Source organism: Macaca mulatta, chromosome 12 (assembly GCF_049350105.2).
Source record: "Macaca mulatta isolate MMU2019108-1 chromosome 12, T2T-MMU8v2.0, whole genome shotgun sequence".
NCBI classification, from domain to species: Eukaryota; Metazoa; Chordata; class Mammalia; order Primates; family Cercopithecidae; genus Macaca; species Macaca mulatta.
This window is the reverse complement of record NC_133417.1, coordinates 73043236-73062277: the sequence shown is the minus strand read 5'-3', so window position 1 is coordinate 73062277 and position 19042 is coordinate 73043236. Positions and strand designations below refer to the sequence as shown.

At 38.7% G+C, this 19042-nt stretch overlaps 1 protein-coding gene across 1 annotated transcript in view; it reads left to right on the top strand.

Moving 5' to 3' along the window:
- The window catches only part of STK39 (serine/threonine kinase 39), a 293026-nt gene that overhangs the window by 105650 nt on the left and 168334 nt on the right, over positions 1-19042 (top strand). The window contains exons 6-10 of the mRNA XM_001102299.5: positions 1813-1922; positions 2184-2285; positions 4338-4471; positions 13117-13165; positions 13265-13330. Coding sequence (XP_001102299.3) covers positions 1813-1922; positions 2184-2285; positions 4338-4471; positions 13117-13165; positions 13265-13330 — 461 coding nt within the window. The remainder of the gene's footprint in view (positions 1-1812; positions 1923-2183; positions 2286-4337; positions 4472-13116; positions 13166-13264; positions 13331-19042) is intronic.

The window sequence follows — 19042 nt, the reverse complement described above, 5'->3', positions numbered from 1 at the left end:
TGAAAATATATCTAATGTTAACTATGGATTTTTACCTGGATTATATCTTTTAGGAAGAGACGTTAGGGCGCAGAGTTGCTTCAATTGCATTTAAAAGAATCAATTTTTCCTTAAAGCAGCTTTTACCTGTATCCTTGATTTATAGATGATATGTATTTATTTCATATTATCGTATTATAAAATCATTTTAACAAAAATGAAATGTTGGATTCATCGTTGAACTTCTTTTTAGAAATACAAATTAAGTTGAAATTAGTGGCTTTAAAAGCTTTATCAAATATATATTTTTTCCAGCAGATATAGTAGATGCTTACACATATTTCAATTCACCTAACTCTTCTCTAAGAGAATGAATTGTATCTTCTCCCACCCACAGGAGACTGAGTGGTTACAGAGATTTCTTTTCACAAGACTTCAGTGTTCTGGCTGCAGTATAAGAATTAAAAGGGCTTTAGAATTGGAAACATATATGCATATTAAATTATATAGCAGTTTAAAAATATATACTTTTATTCAATATGAACATGAGAGTAGCAGTTGGAACAAAGACTCCATTTGTCAATTTTCATTCCTTTTATTTGTAATTGAAATCCTGTTGGGAGTACTAGTAAATTTAAATATAAATAAAATCCAACATTCAATATATTTCTACTCAGGAAACTGGTTACAATGTTATTAAGTCACAATTGCATAAGCTAACCTTATAGGCCTACAGCAAATGCTAATACATTTTGACCTTGGTTTGTACTTGAGGTTGTTTTTTGGTAATTGCTGTCACCCTGACAGCCAACAAAGGGGACCAGCGAAGGAAAAGTATATGAGAACGATTTGCAGAGGCTCAGACTGCACAGTGCGCTGTGGTGTTTTGAGGTGTTGACTACGTGTTTTTATTACTACCCACCAGCTCACTATCAAGCAGTCCTTGACTTGGCTGTCATTGATAGGTACACTAGTCTTGAGTAATTGGTACTTTAACTTATTAACTACTTTTAACCATTGTGTAAAAATGAAAGCAAGAATAGTGCATTAATAATTGCCAGGCATTCCCTTCTGTACTGTATATACAAATAGAATTTTTGCACATGTGCCTGTATGTATATATAAGTTGAGTATCCCTAAATCAGAAAATTTGAAATCCCAAAGGTTCCAAATTCTGAAACGTTTTGAATGTGAGGTGACATTCAAAGGAAATGTTCATTGGGACATTTCAGATTTCTGGTTTTTGAATGAGGGCACTTAACTAACTTAGTATATAATGTAAGTATTTTAAAATGAGAAAAAATCCAAAATCTAAAACATTTCTGGTCGCAAGCATTTTGGGATGCTCAACCTGTACGGTATGCCTAATTAATTCATCTTCTCATAAAATTAACTTCTAGTATATACTGAGTGTTAAGAAAAATACTGTTTACTTCTACAATCCATTTCATCTGTACTTACGAAAATTGTCCAGAAAATCAGTCTTTGCTGACTAAGGTTTTTTGCATACAGACAAACTCAGGCATGTTGGTTTTATGTATCTTATCTTTATATACCTCAGCTAAAAGCTAAGACCCTTTATATTTAATTTGGTATACTAAGCTTTTGGACTGGCGGGCTTGTGGCCCATTACCAGTGATGGTGTTCCCCAAGGTGTAGGGGATGACAGAGGGCAGATCTGCCTTTTTTTTCCTGAGAGAGTGCTGTAGACATGTTCGGAACAGTTCATCACCACTGTGAAGCTCACAAAGAAGAGACATGCTAAAAAAAAATCACAATTTATAAGCAATAATGTCTTACATAAAATAAAGGAGATTTTTTTTTCCCTTTCAGATTTTGGAGTAAGTGCGTTCCTAGCAACAGGGGGTGATGTTACCCGAAATAAAGTAAGAAAAACATTCGTTGGCACCCCATGTTGGATGGCCCCTGAAGTCATGGAACAGGTGAAAAAAACAATAAAGTGACTTTTTGATGAACATAGTATAATCGTACAGATCATTAATACACTAACATTTCATTTGTATCTAGCATTTTAGTAGAATGCATCATGTAACTTAAGATTTAATTCTTGATTCCTAGTTAATTAGCAAACAAATGTAAAAGTTATACATCAACAGCTGTGGATTTCTGACATGATATGGACTTGATGATATGTAACATGCCTGCCGTATGATTGTGTTTTTTTTTCCTGCTTACTTTCTTAGGTGAGAGGCTATGACTTCAAGGCTGACATGTGGAGTTTTGGAATAACTGCCATTGAGTTAGCAACAGGAGCAGCGCCTTATCACAAATATCCTCCCATGAAAGTAATTACAGTTGGAAATACTATGTCGGGGTTGAAATGTGATTGGATGGAATCAGTTTTCTAATTGTCTTCAACATCTTCATCCTTCTCTTAGACCCAAGGAGAATTAATGGAGGAACACAGCCAAGTTGAACATTGTCTGATTTTCTCAGTGGACAGAATAGGACAAAAGTAGCATAATTCCCAGTTTTGAAGCTTGCTTTATAGTCTCAGCACAGAGTTGAGAAAATAATGTGATCAGATTGGTCGATGGAGGTTGATAGCTATGACAAATGCTGGTCATTACTCTTTTGATAGCAGAAAAATGCTAGGTTCCCAAAGAAAATCTCAAAATAGATTATGGTGATGTCATCTCTGCAAATGGATTTCCCAGATTTTCAGGCCTTTTTTTTTTTTTTTGCTTTTTAAGTGGACTATAACATTTTTACCCCTGCTGTCCTAGTGTAATGTTGGCAACTCATCTGATACAAGAGAGCCACAGTGTTTTTAGGATGCTATTTTCACGTGTCTGCTGTTCTTTTAACTGGCTTATACCTCGTTGTTGTTCTTAGTTCTGAGATAGTGGTATCAGGGCTAATTTACCCAACTGGATTTTGTTTTGAGGCTGAAATAGTTTAGTGAAATTATAATGCTGTTTTACATAGAGTATGGTCTATGACTCTTTCATGGTTATTGGAAAAATTTGGGAGGATTTATTTTAAAAACCCAAGAATAAAAAGTGAGTTTTACTGATTTAAAAGAAGTAATATATTGTAGAAAGTTTGGATATGCAAGTCAGACTAAAGAAGAAAAACAATCATCTGTAATCTCATCAACCACAGACAATCTCTACAAGGTTTTAGTGTAATTCATTTTATTGTTTTCTCTCTATATATATATTTAACATAGTTAGGATTTTAGTGTATGTGTGTGTGGATACATATACCGGATTTTGTTAGCAGAAAATTTAAAATTGAAGTATAAACAATTGAAGTGACCTTTTGAAGAAAAAGCACTGAAGTAATGCTGAAGGATTTTTTCTTTCATTCAGTTTTTCTTTCTTCATTTTCTTTCTTTCGCCTCTTCTTAGTGTTTCCCACCTGAATTCAAAGTCGCACTCCCAGCCTGAAGTCCTCTAGGAATTTCTTCAGAGTTCTCAGTCCCCCACTTTCTCCTGTGGGCTATTATCCTCCACAAACAATAAGCCGTCACTTTCACGCTTCATCTATTCACACATGTGAAAGTGTTTGAAAAGAAGCTTGACATGTATAGCATTTGCATAAATTAAGGCTGAATTATGCATTAATGAGGTTTATTCATCGTACAGGCTAGTAGTTTTCTACACCCTCCACTACTTTTTTTTTAAAGCAAATAATTTTGAAGTTAGTATGAAAGAGTGGAATTTTTACCTTTTTGATTTAAAGTTGTATTTTTATTTTGTTTTGTACCCCTCCAAAAGCAGCAAGGACTTTGGATTTGATGACAGTTTTTAGCCACTCAGTTACATTCTGGCTATCCTTCAGTGTCTTACTCTCAGTTTTGCCAAGTCTTTTAGCAATTTTCTGTATGTTTTCTCTTTTTTTTTTTTTTGTTTTAAAGGAAATCATGTTACCTCCTGGGATGTTGCGGTTTTATTTTTAGGGCCAGTAATGTGTTACAGAAGCCTTGAGTACAGGCAGTTCCTTACTTATGAATGACCTGTACACATGAACAGTCATGCCTCTGGCTCTCTCTCTCCTCCACCCGCTTTCCCAGCCAGCCTGTGCTGGAGCTACGTGCTCCTCGAGGCGGTACATGAGCCAGTTCCCAGGAAGCTCTGTCTGGGATCATTCTCAACACATAGAGCAAATTTTGTAAATTCTGTCAATGGAATAACAAAAAGGTTAAAGGGGGCATGAACAGATTTGCAGTGGCAATGGATACTTTCAATACACAGTTTCTGCAAAGTTAAAATCATGGGAAAGCACTTTGTATCTAATCAAGGATGGTTTTTTACACTTCTATGAAAAATTCAAAACTAGACTGTAGCAATTGCTGTACTGAGATTCTGTCTTCATGTGTGTTTCTGCTGCAGGTGTTAATGTTGACTTTGCAAAATGATCCACCCACTTTGGAAACAGGGGTAGAGGATAAAGAAATGATGAAAAAGTACGGCAAGTCCTTTAGAAAATTACTTTCACTGTGTCTTCAGAAAGATCCTTCCAAAAGGTAAGTGAAACTTAGTGGATGAGTTAATGACCTGGTTTGAGCCATGACAAAGCTTTGTTTGTAGATGGGGAAAGGCTTTGTGAGGACACTGGAAAGGTATTTCTTGTCTGGGAAACCCTGCTCTGGTCCCCAGATTTCCAACCTGTTAGTGGAAGACAGTGTGGGTCCAAGGGGGAAAGAAGTGGGTGAAGAATAAAGGAGAGGCAGAGGAAGAATTGTGGCGTTAATAAGATTCACTGTGCTTGTTAGGTGTGGGCTCTGTCATCAAAGGAAATGAAGTAAAACAGAAATCAAAAGAAACTGGCAGTGCTACATTCAGAAGCTGAGCTAATACTCTGCACTGTGTAGGTTGAGCTGACCTCTCAGGATTTGAATATCCTGCTAGCTCCAGTCTAAACTAGGCAGAGCTGTTGAATTTTGCATGAGCTTCCTGTTAGTTGCAGAACAAGTTGTTGGTGCTGTTTAAAAGATTATCGGTAAAGAAGATTAAGGAAATTTTTTTTTACCTTAAAAAGATTAATCATGTAAACAGAAGCAAATGGCCTTAAATTAACATTAGTGTTTCCTATTTATTCTTTGGTTATTGCCCTGCACTGTACTGTGTCTGCTTTCTGATTTCCTTGCTTCCTTCTTAATTTCTGTGACTTTGAAATATCCTGGTTAGTGATCATGGAGCCCTCTGTTCTTTGTCACCTAGAGGAGATTGTTAATTATGTGAACGGCCTTGCCTGGGTAAGGTCCCTTTGCAGGTACCTAGTTGTATATGGCGTTAGTCTAGCACAGACCGCGAGAGGCCTCTGAGAAGTTCCTGTCTATCCTAATCCACCTGAGGATCCAATTTGTTCCTTATATTTTAAAATGTAATAACTGACTTCTCTTCTGAAACTTCTTTTTCAGGGAAGGACTCTGCTGTTAGAAGTGATTCCTTTATTTTGATCTTAAATTTTTATGAAACTTGTTAAGCCTTTACACAGTAACTTACTGTTTGAGTAGGCAAGCCTTCTCTAGATTAAACAGTTTCCATAATTGTACCCATTGTTTGTAGCTGCTCACTTCATTCCTTTACATTTACTGAATTTGCCTTGAATTTTTTCCGTATCGGTCACTTTTCTCATGGAGCCAGGAATGAAGACTGCTATTAGCCATCTTGAATTATTTATTGTAAAAGGGATGATTACTTTGTCATACCTATGTACTATTTCTATGTAAACATCTCATTTGTCATTTATATTTGATTTGTAGGACTTGTTTTTCTTCCACAATTTTTTGATCTTTCGTTGAGATTACTTCTTCAACCTCCATTTGGGTGAAATGCTCTTAGATTCTAATTTTGTTTTCCAACATTTGCTTATCTTCCCCTTGAATTTTGTGTCATCTTCAGTAAAATTTTTTGACATCTTCAAGAAAACAGAATTTGATCCTTCATAGCCCAGCAAGAGAAGTTCTTGTCTTTCCAGTTAGTACTAGATTATTACTGATGGTCTTCCTGATTCTTGAACGACAGTAATTGAGATTCCACCTAGTGGTTGTGATTTGTAATGTCACACAATTCCAGCTTTTTAAGAAAATTGTTCTTTAGGGTAGAATTGTTAGTGTACTTAATGATATAATAGTATATTTCTTTAGGAGATTTGTATGTGATTTGGTCAAAACAAATTAGATTGACATACATTATATTTAACAAAATGTTTTTATTTCTTTTCTTTTTTTCTTTTTTTTTTGAGACACAGTCTTGCTCTGTCACCAGGATAGAGTGCAGTGACGTGATCTTGGCTCACTGCAGCCTCCGTCTCCCAGGTTCAAGTGATTACCCTGCTTCACCCTCCCAAGTAGCTGGGACTACAGGTGCACGCCTCCACGCCTGGCTACTTTTTTTTATATTTTAGTAGAGACAGGGTTTCACCATGTTGGCCAAGATGACCTCGATCTCCTGACCTCGTGATTTGCCTGCCTCGGCCTCCCAAAGTGCTGGGATTACAGACGTGAGCCACCGCACTCAGCCCATTTTTATTTCTTAATAATCTTGAAAGTCTTTCTGGATTTTATTCATTATATGAGTTTAAATATCAGGTTCCTTCTACTCCACCAGAAAAAAAATATATATATATTCTTTAGAGGAGAGTCGTATACCATATGTTCAAAATCTTCAAATCTTTCATTCAGAGACTACTCTCTTAAAAACATTGTTGATGTACAAAGCATTAATTGTTTAAGGTCTTCTTTTAGATATTTTCTCTGTAACTTAATCTGTTCTCACTATTGTGCAATTGTTCTCGATACCAAACAGCTGTAGACTGTTAGTGGCACATCACCTTCCCAGGTAGCTCTTTCTTACAATGAAAAGATACGTAGGTTGATTGGGGGTGGGGGGCAAAATCTATGACCTGTAAGAATGGAAAAAAGCAACATTGTTGAATTACTTTTTAGATAGGTTGCAATTTCAACATATGAATCCATGACTAATTTGATAAGTAAACCTTGAATTCCTGCACAATAATAAAAGAAACCAGGAATATTTTCTACCTTTGCTTTTGTCATTCAAGAGTTCTTGCCGTTTCTCTGTCCCCTTTCTATCCCTCTTTTTATGCTTGATTCAGATGCTACATCTTCCTAAAGTTAGGTACCTGTGGGTGGGATTCCTAGCTCTGCTTTATCAAGATCTGTATGACTTAGCTTTCTTGTCTGTACAATGGGCCTTAAAAAACCCACTTCATAGGATCGCTATGAGGATGGGAAGAGAGAATGCACTTCAAACACATAGCACAGTACCCAGGGAGTCTCTTAAGTACTCATGAGGTTAAGATTGCCATTCATGGCCGGGCACGGTGGCTCAAGCCTGTAATCCCAGCACTTTGGGAGGCCGAGACGGGCGGATCACGAGGTCAGGAAATCGAGACCATCCTGGCTAATATGGTGAAACCCCGTCTCTACTAAAAAATACAAAAAACTAGCCGGGCGAGGTGGCGGGCGCCTGTAGTCCCAGCTACTCGGGAGGCTGAGGCAGGAGAATGGTGTAAACCCGGGAGGCGGAGCTTGCTGTGAGCTGAGATCCGGCCACTGCACTCCAGCCTGGGCGACAGAGCGAGACTCCGTCTCAAAAAAAAAAAAAAAAAAAAAAAAAAAAAAAAAAAGATTGCCATTCATTATTTGCCTTTTTTTCCCTGACCAAGTGGAGTTGTTGAAACTTTTATGCAATAACTACAGTATATCGAAAATATATCTTTTATAGCACTTATTACACTGTGTACTCTTATTGATTTATACACCCCAATTCCTCAAAAGTTTGTAAGTTTTTTAGGAGAACTTGTGCTGCTTATCTTTATATCCAGTGTCTGGTCTGTATTATATGCTCAGTACCATTTCTTGAACAACTAGAGATGATTGGGAACTTGCAATTTGGGGGTGATTTGGACCCATTGAAGAGTGTTTAATAAACAGAAATCAGATTTGAGTAGGTTGGAGAGTGAATGCAAAATTTTTGCCAGTTTTTATTATTTCTGTTGCCTAAATGTAGATCATCTACCTATAATCTGAAAGCAATTTACTTGTGCCAAAGCCCTGGTGTTGCTGAGTACCTTACGAGCAGTGAGTGAAAAAATATTGCGAGAAAACAGTGACCAGCACAGATTCACTCATATGCATCAACTCTCAGGCTGCTGAGAATAGGCTGTGGTTTTTTTTGTCAACCTTGAGAGCTCATGGGACTTTCCTCATAAAAGAGAGCTGGGGTGTTGCAGCCCTTTGGGTCGTCTGAGTCTGTGTTCTGCATTGGCGTAGACAGAGAGTTGCTTATATTTGCATACCAGAACATCTTGCTATTTCTTAAAAATAAAAGAACCTTAATCTTGTAGACTACAGACTTTGTGTGGCTAGCAACTGTAAAAAGAACCAACTTTTTTTTTTTTTTTTTTTTTTTAAGCAACAAGGGGGATGATGTTGCATTGATAAATCCTTAAGAAAGGAATATGACTTGAATATTTCTTTTGTGGGGAGTGGTGTGGGGAGGAAAGCAGCTCTGCTTGAGGTCAAAGGGCTGTTGGAACTTATTAATGCAAATTGTTAGAACTATTTAAACTATATCATATTCATCTAGAGTCTTTTGAAAATTATTTTAAGTCTCAGTGGACTTTGGTTCATCCATATGTATTAGCTGAATCCTTTAAGAGATTTTCTTCTGAGAATGTTGTTACTTGCAGACTGCTGCATTGTTTTTAATGATTTAAAATTGAATCATCATTCAAAGGCTGGACCATTATTTTGGTTACTGGTAACATTTTAGCATTTCTCATAAAACTGTTGGTACTTACATTGTGCTGAATTGTTTGATGTTTGCTAGTGGCCATGTAAGATGTGACTGTGCTTGCAGAATTTTCTCCTGTAGTACTCAGCTAAAAGGTAGGTGGCACTGGTGGTTCCACATTAGCCAGGCATTGGTAGTCACTATGGCATAAAATAAAAATAGATAAATGAGGAAAATAAAAAACAAAAAACCCTGAAATCAAATGGGCAGCAGGCACCTCTGCTTTTCTCACACTTTCTTTCACTGTCTTCCGTCTGTCATTTTCTTTTTTTTTTTTTTTTGAGACAGAGTCTTGCTTTGTCACCCAGGCTGGAATGGAATGTTGTGATGATCTCGGCTCACTGCAACCTCTGTCTCCTGGGTTCTAGTGATTCTCCTGCCTCAGCCTCCTGAGTATCTGGGATTACATGCACCTGCCATCACACCTGGCTTATTTTTGTATTTTTAATAGAGATGGGGTTTCACCATGTTGGCCAGGCTGGTCTTGAACTCCTGACCTCAAGTGATCCGGCCTCCCAAAGTGCTGGGATTACATGTGTGAGCCACCGTGCCTGGCCCCTCTGTCATTTTCTTAATTTCTTCCAGTTTATCCCAAAGTGATAAACACTTCAGCTGATTTGAGCAAAGAGAAACCTCTGATCTGCTATTTAGTTACTCTCTATATAAAGTTGGAATTACCTATTACTTAACAAGCCTATAAAAAAAGAAGGCGGCTTGTTTAAACCAATTCTGTTTTGTTACCTGATTGTGTTTTTGTACTTACTGATGAAGGCTAAGAGTAGAGTGGAGTGCAGAGAAAGGAGTTTCCTTTGTAGCATGCTTTTCCCTTTTACATTGTTGGTTACCATGGCAATGACCTTGCTGGAGAAGGCAAAGTATTTTCCCAGCCCTGTATCTCAAGGTATCCCTGGTACTTCCCAGCTTTCTCTCTACATCATCCTACACTTGACCCTTCGTGTGTGGGGAGGAGGATTTTTGGTGGGGGTATGGTGCAGAGGAGACAGGGAGGCACTTTGCTTCCTTACGTTGGGCATTTCCTCTGTCCTCTTTTTTTGCTAGCGTGGGTCTCATTTTTATTAAGTCTTTCTCCTGTTCCCCACCGTATTGAACAGATGCTTAGATTTTGGTGCTAACTGAATCTAGCTCCAGGAGTTGTAGTGCTGTGTCCAAATGTGTAGCAGCATCACTTTCCCCCATATTTGATTATAGTATCAAATTGAGCTTTAGCAGTTTCTGTTCTGTGCTAGGTATTGGAAACATACAAAGGAATCCTATGAGGTCCCTGCCTTGGAAGGACTCGTATCCTAGTGGAGTGAAGCGGGGAGACATAGGAACAGATAAATACATGATGGGAATGTGGGTAGCATGGAGCATGAGTGCCAGTTAGGGAGCAGTGCCTTCTGCTTGCAGGAGCTAGGAGAGGTATCTTTGAAGATGACATTTAAATTGGCTCTTGACTGATGAGCGAGGGTGTGCCAGTTGGTTATGAAAAATTTGGAAGCAAGAAAAGCAGTGTGTGCTTTGTCATGAAAGAGCAAGAGATGAGTGAGAACATCGTTGCAGTTCAAGGGTGGCATCTCTTGGGGTTGTGGGGCGATGAGGATGGAGAAGTCAGGGCGTAGAAGACTTGCTTCTGTCTCAGGCCACTGAAATGCATCAGGATAGGTAAAAGAGGATCAGATTTTTTTTTTTTTTTAAGATGCTAATTTGGGAAGCAGTGGGGATGATGGATGATGGGTTGGAAGTAGCAAGGGAGAAGTAGTGAGCCACTAGCTGGGGGCGCTGTTTTATTTAACTATATTAGCCAGAGGTGATGAGGCCTTTGAACAGAACAGTGGCCTTGAGTTTTTTTCATCATTGTGATTTTCATAGGGTTCTTTTCACATTTAAAAAATTAAATCCAAGTTATTTTGTATGCTTCTTAGTTTTTAAAATGTTGTTTCATGTTGTGAGGTTCCTAAACATGATATTTTGGTCCATTTCGGAGTCCACTGTAAAGTGGTTCTACTACATGTTCCCTCAGGAGCCCTTCTCCTTCCTCCAAGGTGTTTGAATGTGCTGCTGCCCCTCTTGCTGTCGAGCAGCACACTCTGCTCTTACCTGCTAGATTGTGACTTGTTGGAGGTATTATTTATGTCTGCCATCTTCACTATAGTATGCCTACCACCTAACATAATGCCTGACAAACTGTGGGTGCTTAGTAAATATGTACTGAGAGAATGAAAGGATGAATTTGGAGTAGCTAGAGGCAAAAACATCTGCTGGTGATCAGGAAAAGTATACATTAAAATAACAACCAAAGTTGAATCATGTGAAAGAGTTATGCTATAGTGTTTAGTTCTAAGACCTGTTTATAACAGGTGCAGATTCATGGCCTACCTGTTGTTTAGACCCTTAGTTACTCAAAGCAATTAGCTGGTAGATATGGAGAGCCAGGGTTCTTTGTCAGGTACCTACCTGCAACCAGTGCTCCACTTGAAATCTGAGGAAAAAAGCAGTAATGATTTAAACAGAAAATTTCTTTGCACAGAAATAGTTTCTGGGGCCCCTATAGACTTACACAGTTTGTATACTGATGTACTTGATGACGTTTTCTAATTCTTTCTATGCTTGGGTTTGATCCCTGGGAATATTTTAGTGGAGCTTCCTGATTTCAAAGCAGCAGTTTCCAATTGTTTCAAGCATGAGGATTCCTTTTAAACTTGCCCCACCCCACCCCCTGCTACAATATTATTTATGTGTTTGGTAATTGTTGCCTAAGATAATACCTAATGATATTCAATAATGCATCCCTCCTCCTTTCTCTCCCATTATCTTATTATGAAACGCTTAAAACATATGGAAAAGATGAAAAAGTAGTGCATTGTTTACTTCTATACTGTCACCTAGATTAAACAATTATTAATATTTTCTATAATTGTGATATTTATGTTTTATTTGCTGAACTCTGAAAGTAAGAGACTTAATACTTTAGCTTGGATTTCTTATAAACAAGGACATGTTCCTACACAACCACAGTACTTTTCCACACCTAAGGAAATGAAGAGTACGTTCCTAAAATTATCTAATATTTAGCATATTCACACATCTCTAATTATTCCCAAATGTCCTTTGTAGCTTCTGCATCTTCTTTCTCAAGCCTAGAATCCAGTCCAGGGCTGTGTGTTGCATTCGGTTTTAATGTTTTGTAAAGTCTGTTGAGTCTAGAACAGTTCCTTCAATCTCCCTGAAAGAAATCAGACCAGTTGTCTTGCTCAGCACCCTACTCTCTGGTTATTTGATTCTTTCTCATGGCTGCGTTTTTGGAAGGAACTATTGATGAAGGAAGCTATTCTTTGTGTAAGAATGTCAGTCAGTATACAAGGAAGATAGAAGTAGGAACTCAATATTCTGCTACTTCCTATGAAATAATTATTGAAGGCAAAGATATGAACACAATTAGCAGAAAGGTTTTCAGGAACAGGATATTCATAAAATGTCAAAGTATTACCCAACAGAACACTTGCTAATTGCAGTGGGGGAAAACATGACCTTTGCAATGGAGAGATTAGGTGCCTGGGGGGACTGATGGTTAAATTTAGCATCACTAACAGTGGAGTGACCTAACAGGACCTGCCTCTGAGGTGCTGCTGTAAGAAGTGTGTGCCATCATCTGTGAAGTATTCTTGCCCCAAATGCTTAATTAAATCTCTTCAAGCCTTCAGACCTAACTTAGAGTTTACAGGAAATACGGGCTAGAGAAGCAAGTTGAATGACACCATGAGGAAATAATCACACCATCTAGTAATGCTTCTAAATGAATTTGCATTTTATTAATCACGATCACATTTACCTTCACCTGGCAAACAGCAGTCCATATGCACTTGAGACAGGTTTATTGAGCAGGCAAACAGAGCGTGGACACGATGTGTGAACCGCTTGCAGTACCTGCTGCTCTTGGGGAAGCACAGAGCACAGTAGAGTATGCTTTCTTTGACAGGGTCATATAGTAGCTTGTATGGTTTCTTAATAAATATAGAAATTTAGCTCACAGATGTGTCAGTCTGCCACCTTTTAGAAACACTGAATTCACTTAGTTAAGTGTAAGGATGAAGGATGGAAAATTGATTCTGCCCCAAGCACTTTACATACAGAAGTTTATCTGTTTGGCAGTAGAGGTATTTGGAAAGAACTAGAAAATTGGCACAATTTAATTTGGTGCCAGCCTATGATGAATTTGGTTCTGAGTTTTGCTATTCCTGAAATTGGTCTTCCAGAAATACTCTTAAGGTTAAATTGTTTCATCAAGGCAGTGCATTTATTAAGTGGTCATTGTTTCAACTCTAATTTATTATTGATCTTTCAGGCCCACAGCAGCAGAACTTTTAAAATGCAAATTCTTCCAGAAGGCCAAGGTAACATGCTTAAAAACCCAAGTAAAGCTATTTTGAAATCACTGTGAATTTATATGTATCGTATTTGATGTTAAACTGTTGGGAATATTTGTTTTGCAGAACAGAGAGTACCTGATTGAGAAGCTGCTTACAAGAACACCAGACATAGCCCAAAGAGCCAAAAAGGTAAGTGCCATTAGCCTTCATGACCCTGTGGGAACCAGTCCCCAGGGAAATGAAACCCGTAGGAAAATTGGAAAAAGATTTCCACATATGCAGGATATGCTATTCAGAGGCTATCTCATTAGTGATTACTCAGATAACTGCATTTGCCTTTTGGTTATCTCAGCTAGTTGTTGTACATTTGGGTGTGGAAACAATTTGAATCTCAAATGATTTCATTTTTCCCTTTATCAGCTTTGCTTAAAGAAGGTCAGAAAGGAGGGGATATGATGAGGTTTAAATACCGGAGGGGTAAAATATCCTTGAACGTCTTTCCTTTGGGTTTTACGGAAGAGGAATGATCACTTTTTAGATACAGTTTGTAACGATGAAGATAAAAAGCACAAGTTTTCATGGTTTGAATAGCTGTGAGATAGCATTCTTTCCTCATAAAAGACCTATGGTCCCTTTTTTAGTTTACCTTATGTTAACTAAATTATGGTAATGATTAGCTGAAAAATTTTCCATTCTAGGTTTTAGATTTTTAAAATGGCATGTATGTATGTATGTATGTATGTATGTATGTATTTATTTATGTATTTTTCCAGAAACTTATTTGTAATTACAGATTTCATCGTGGTTGAAACCTAATACAATTTAACCTTTGGTTTGGTTTAGTTTGGTTTTTAAATTAAATTAGATATTTATAATTAAAAATATGTATATAGTAACATATTTTAAAAAGGAGGTTCTTTTCCCCCATTTACAGTTACAGAGAAAGCTGACATGAATCTGTGTTGTCTGTGCTGTAAATAAAAATGGGAAAGAAATGTGTTTTAGGGATTTTATCTCATCTTGCCAAGGTATACATAACTGAATGTTAAATTCCAGATATTGCCTTTTCTAAAATATTCTGTAGAAAATGCATTAGCTGATGCTTTAGAATTGTTTTAAATGGATTTTCAAGTGGGTTTTAAGAAATGTCCCACTCTGTGAAGGTATCTGAGCTTCTCTCCTGGACCAGAAGAATTCTGTGGGGTGGGCTGGTTTCTGGACTGTGGTTGGGGAGGACTGATGTGTTGACTTTGGAGATATGAGCCCAGTTGGTCTCTGAGGGGACAGGAAGCGCTGAGCAGTTGGTCCATCAGAGTGGAATATCTGAAGGGGAAGGGCAGAAAACCTAAAGCTTTCGTTTGAGGCCACTGGAGTTTGAGGACTCCTATCAGAAGTCTGGAGGAGATGCCTGGGGAGATTCCCAGGAGTGTTGGAGTCTAGCATGGGGTCTTTTGATCAAGTATTTAAAATGTCAGCCAGAGTTGAAAACGCCATTTGAAAGCCATTAGCTTATATAGTACATGTCCTCAAAGGACTTTTTCTTATTTTTGGGTCCACACTTCTTTTGCTGGAAGTGTCATGTGATCCTATCCTGTTAGCTGGTCCCTGAGAGGTGTTTTCCAGGCCCCTTTCTCTCTGCAGCTTTGGCCTCACACTCCAGCTCCTTGCTGAGTGGCCTGCCAGCCTCCCTATCGCGGTGACTCCACAGGGCCCACCTTCTCTCCCAAGCCTAACCTTCCTGTGCTCTGTATTTCTTTCCAAGCCCCCCAGCCTCAGAACCCTGGGACTATATGTGAGCCCTCTTCCCTACCCTGTCTTTCCCATCTAACTGCTCTCCACATCTTCTCTACGATTCCCTCTGCAATTTTGGTTGAAACCTTTTTCTCTACTATTTTTAACTGGACAATTGAAATAAATTTCTAACTGTTCCATTCTTCCTTTCTGTTCTTTCTTAGGCATTTCTACAAGATTAACTTTCTGGTCACATCACTTAATTGCTCAAAAGTGGTTTCCAAAATTAAACAGGAACAACCAGAAGAGCAAATAAATGAAAAAATAGGAATTTAAAAAATAATTCCTGTCTAATAAAGACCAAGATCCTTAGCCTTAAATTTATGGCACTATTTCAACTTCCAGTCTTACATTCTAACCTCCAGTCAAACTGAACCATCTGTGGTTCCCACTGTGTAACCCATACTTTCCTTTGGAGGTTTTTGAAATTTGAAAAAAATGACGAATCTGTTCAGGCTGTAACCTTCATTTCTTTCTTTTTTTAAAAAAACAAAAACAAAAACAAAAAAACTTACTTTGCCAGTCATGGTGGCTCCCACCTCCCACCTGTAATCCTAGCACTTTAGGAGGCTGAGGCAGGCAAATCACAAGGTCGGGAGATGGAGACCATCCCGGCTAAATGGTGAAACCCTATCTCTACTAAAAATACAAAAATTAGCTGGGTGTGGTGGCTGGCGCCTGTAGTCCCAGCTACTTTGGAGGCTGAGGCAGGAGAATCATTGAACCAGGGAGTCGGAGCTGAGATTGCGCTGTTGCACTCCAGCCTGGTGACAGAGCAAGACTCTGTCTCAAAACAACCACAAAAAACAACAAAAAAAACTTATTACATATTAGTGTGCTGTGCGTTCTGAACCCCAGTTTGCATCTATCTTAATAAGCAACTAGAGTTCTATGAGATGTGATTTTTCAACCATGTCTTCTGCTATTTACTTGCTCTTTGCTTTTAGATGAACCTCAGGTCTTGTTCCATCATCCATCCCTTCAAATGCAAGGTGGCCGCACAGCTCAGTGTCACACAGGAGTAAAGGGAGAATTAAAATTAGTTCTGTAAGCATCCTAGAGAAAAGAGAGTGGCCTGTTTTGATGTTATCCTGGCTCTCTAGTTTCATAATATTGGCTGTTTTCCCATCATAATTCTAATTTTAATGAGCAATTGGGTTATCATCTACCCTCCACCCCTCACCTGTGGGTTCTTGGGCATACACTGCCCAGGACAGCATAGATCATGGTGCATTTCTCATTCATAGTAAGTGCCCACAAATGTTTACTGACCGAATGATCACGTGCCAAGGAAAAGCCCTTTGAAACTGTTTTCCACTCATTTGAACCCCCAGAATGCTTGGCATACATGTGTTCCTAGGATTCCTTTTGTGTGGGCAGTCTGCCCGCAACCCCTGCTCTGGCTTGTGATTCTGGTAAACAACCATGATCATCCTTATGGGAAACTTCGTGCAGACATGGCTGCTAGAAAGTAAATGTTACTTTAATCACCCTGTGCACTGAAATGAAAACCTTTATTGTAGGATTCTCTGCTTGTCTTAGGTTGTTTCAGTGTTTAAGTAACTTCTGTTTAAAACTTGGTTCAGGGGAATTGTTAGTTTATTTGTTCTTAGACTGTCTTGATTGAGATCTCGGCCATTCTCCTGTTCACTATCGCGCCTCCCAGTTGATCTTGCTCTGGTTTCTGTGGTATAGATTGCTCCTCAGAGGCTACTTGTTGATGTTGATCCATTGATTTTTGTCTTACCAGTTTGCTCTTTTTCAAAGAGAAACAGACAGTCCATTGATACATGAGTGTTTAAATGACACCTAGGCCTGTGGGCAGGGCTCTTGGGCACGGAGGCAACCATGTTGATAAGAAATTTGCTGTCATAAGCAGCATTCTCTTCTCCTTTCTTCTGGTCACCAACATTAAGAGATAATTTTCAGGGTGCATTTTTCTTTAATATGAACAATTTTCATATTTAAAGGAGAAGAGGGGCTGGTACTGTGGCTGGCTGTTCGTAGAAAGCCCCATGGAGCCCACCAGTGCTATGCTTTAGCAGGAGAGAAGCATAGGCCCATCATACTCATGTTTGGCCAAAATGTGATGTTTTTGTTGCGATCCACATAATTCCACGAGGGTAGATGATCTTGTCTTCATCCGGATTGACTCCTCTAAATTATGAAAAATAGAAAATGGAAAAAGTTCGATGTGGCTTCTTTGGTAATTTATTATGCAAAACAATTTTTTTGGTGTGTGTGGTAATTGTAGAAACTGAGGATATTTATTTTCTTCCTACAGGCAGAAAATTTGGTTCATTCTGGGTTCTTTTGCTGACATTGTTATTTAGGGATCATCTTGATTTTCTTTGGCTCTAATTTTTCTGTCCGTGAAACAGCAATTCTGTCTGACTGCAGGCGTGTGGTAGAGGGTAATATAAGATTGGATGTTCCTGGACCTCAAGACACTCTATATATTCTAAATGAGAACATGCTAATAATGACCCGTGAGAACAGAGCTAAGTGCAGCTGTATAACTTTTTTTTTTAACTTTTCACTATCTTCGTGCATGAGAAGAAAAGGTTTCGTAGCCATCACTGCCTCTCCTATGACTTTCTGAGGGGCCTGTCTCCAGCCATATTTTGGAGTTTGAAAGCTTAGCCATGTAGTGTTCCATCTTTTACTGTGCTGAGTTCACTAGGTGAGGAAGGGAGTCAATGGCTTGGTTAAAATTGAATGTAGATATTTAGGGCTGTGTGCATCTTCTTTTTTGTTTGTTTGGTTTTTTTTTGATTATCAAAATGAGTTATTATTATATCCTTTTCTTTGTATTAAAGACAGTATCTTGCTATTTTTACCCATGTTTCACATCAACTCTTTTTTTTTATTATTATACTTTAAGTTCTGGGATACATGTGCAGAATGTGCAGGTTTGTCACATAGGTATACATGTGCCATGGTGGTTTACTGCACCCATCAACCCATCGTCTGCATTAGGTATTTCTCCTAACGCTATCCCTTCCCTAGTTCCCCATCCACCTACAGACCCCAGTATGTGATGTTCCCCTCCCTGTGTCCAGGTGTTCTCATTGTTCAACTCCCACTCATGAGTGAGAACATGCGGTGTTTGGTTTTTTGTTCCTGTGTCAGTTTGCTGAGAATGATGGTCTCATAATCTGTGTGCATCTTCTACAGGAACATTTAACCCTCAGAGTTGGCTGATGTCTAAGTTTTACGTTAGTGATAACATACTTGAGGCACCACACTCACACGCATATTCATGTGCTTTCTGTGGCTTTCTAAAACCAACATATGGGTTGGACGCAGTGGCTCACACCTATAATCCCAGCACTTTGGGAAGCCGAGGCGGAAGGATCCCTTGAGGTCGGGAGTTCAAGACCAGCCTGGCCAACATGGTGAAACCCTTTATTTGCTAAAAATACAAAATTAGCCAGACGTGGTGACACTTGTCTGTAATCCCAGCTACTCGGGAGGCTGAGCAGGAGAATCACCTGAACCCGGGAGGCAGAGGTTGCAGAGAGCCAGGATCGTGCCACTGCACTCCAGCCTGGGCGACAGATTGAGACTCCATCTCAAAAAAATAAAAATAAAAAATAAAACCCACATATGGCAGGGCAGAGGGCAAGGGGCTTGTATGCAAATGTCTGAATGCTTACTGCTCAGCCAAAAAACATACTGGCCATAGGAGGGAATGAGGAGGAAAAATGTAATAGGCAGTTCTTTCCCTATGGTTGCCTGTGTTTTCACTGGATGTAGATTTACTGGAAGATTATTGCTTGTACTTTCTTAATCATGAAATTAAGTAAGCAATTAACTGAACAGTACAATGTTTAGTCATTATCAGAAAGAGGTAAAGGGTATCACATCACTGCTGTCTCTGGGTGGAACCATTGTGAAGTAGAAAGACTGGGATGTTGTTTGCAGGTCCCAGAATTTCTAATATCAGGCTATAAGATGGGTTTCATGCCAAGGACCCAAGGCCCTTGGCCCCATTGGATCCACCGATTTGCTTAGGTATCAGTGGGTAGGAATATTTCAATTCACATTTATTTAATACTTACAAGTGTTGAGAACTTGTCCTGTTTGTTTTTGCCTTTTTTTTTTTTT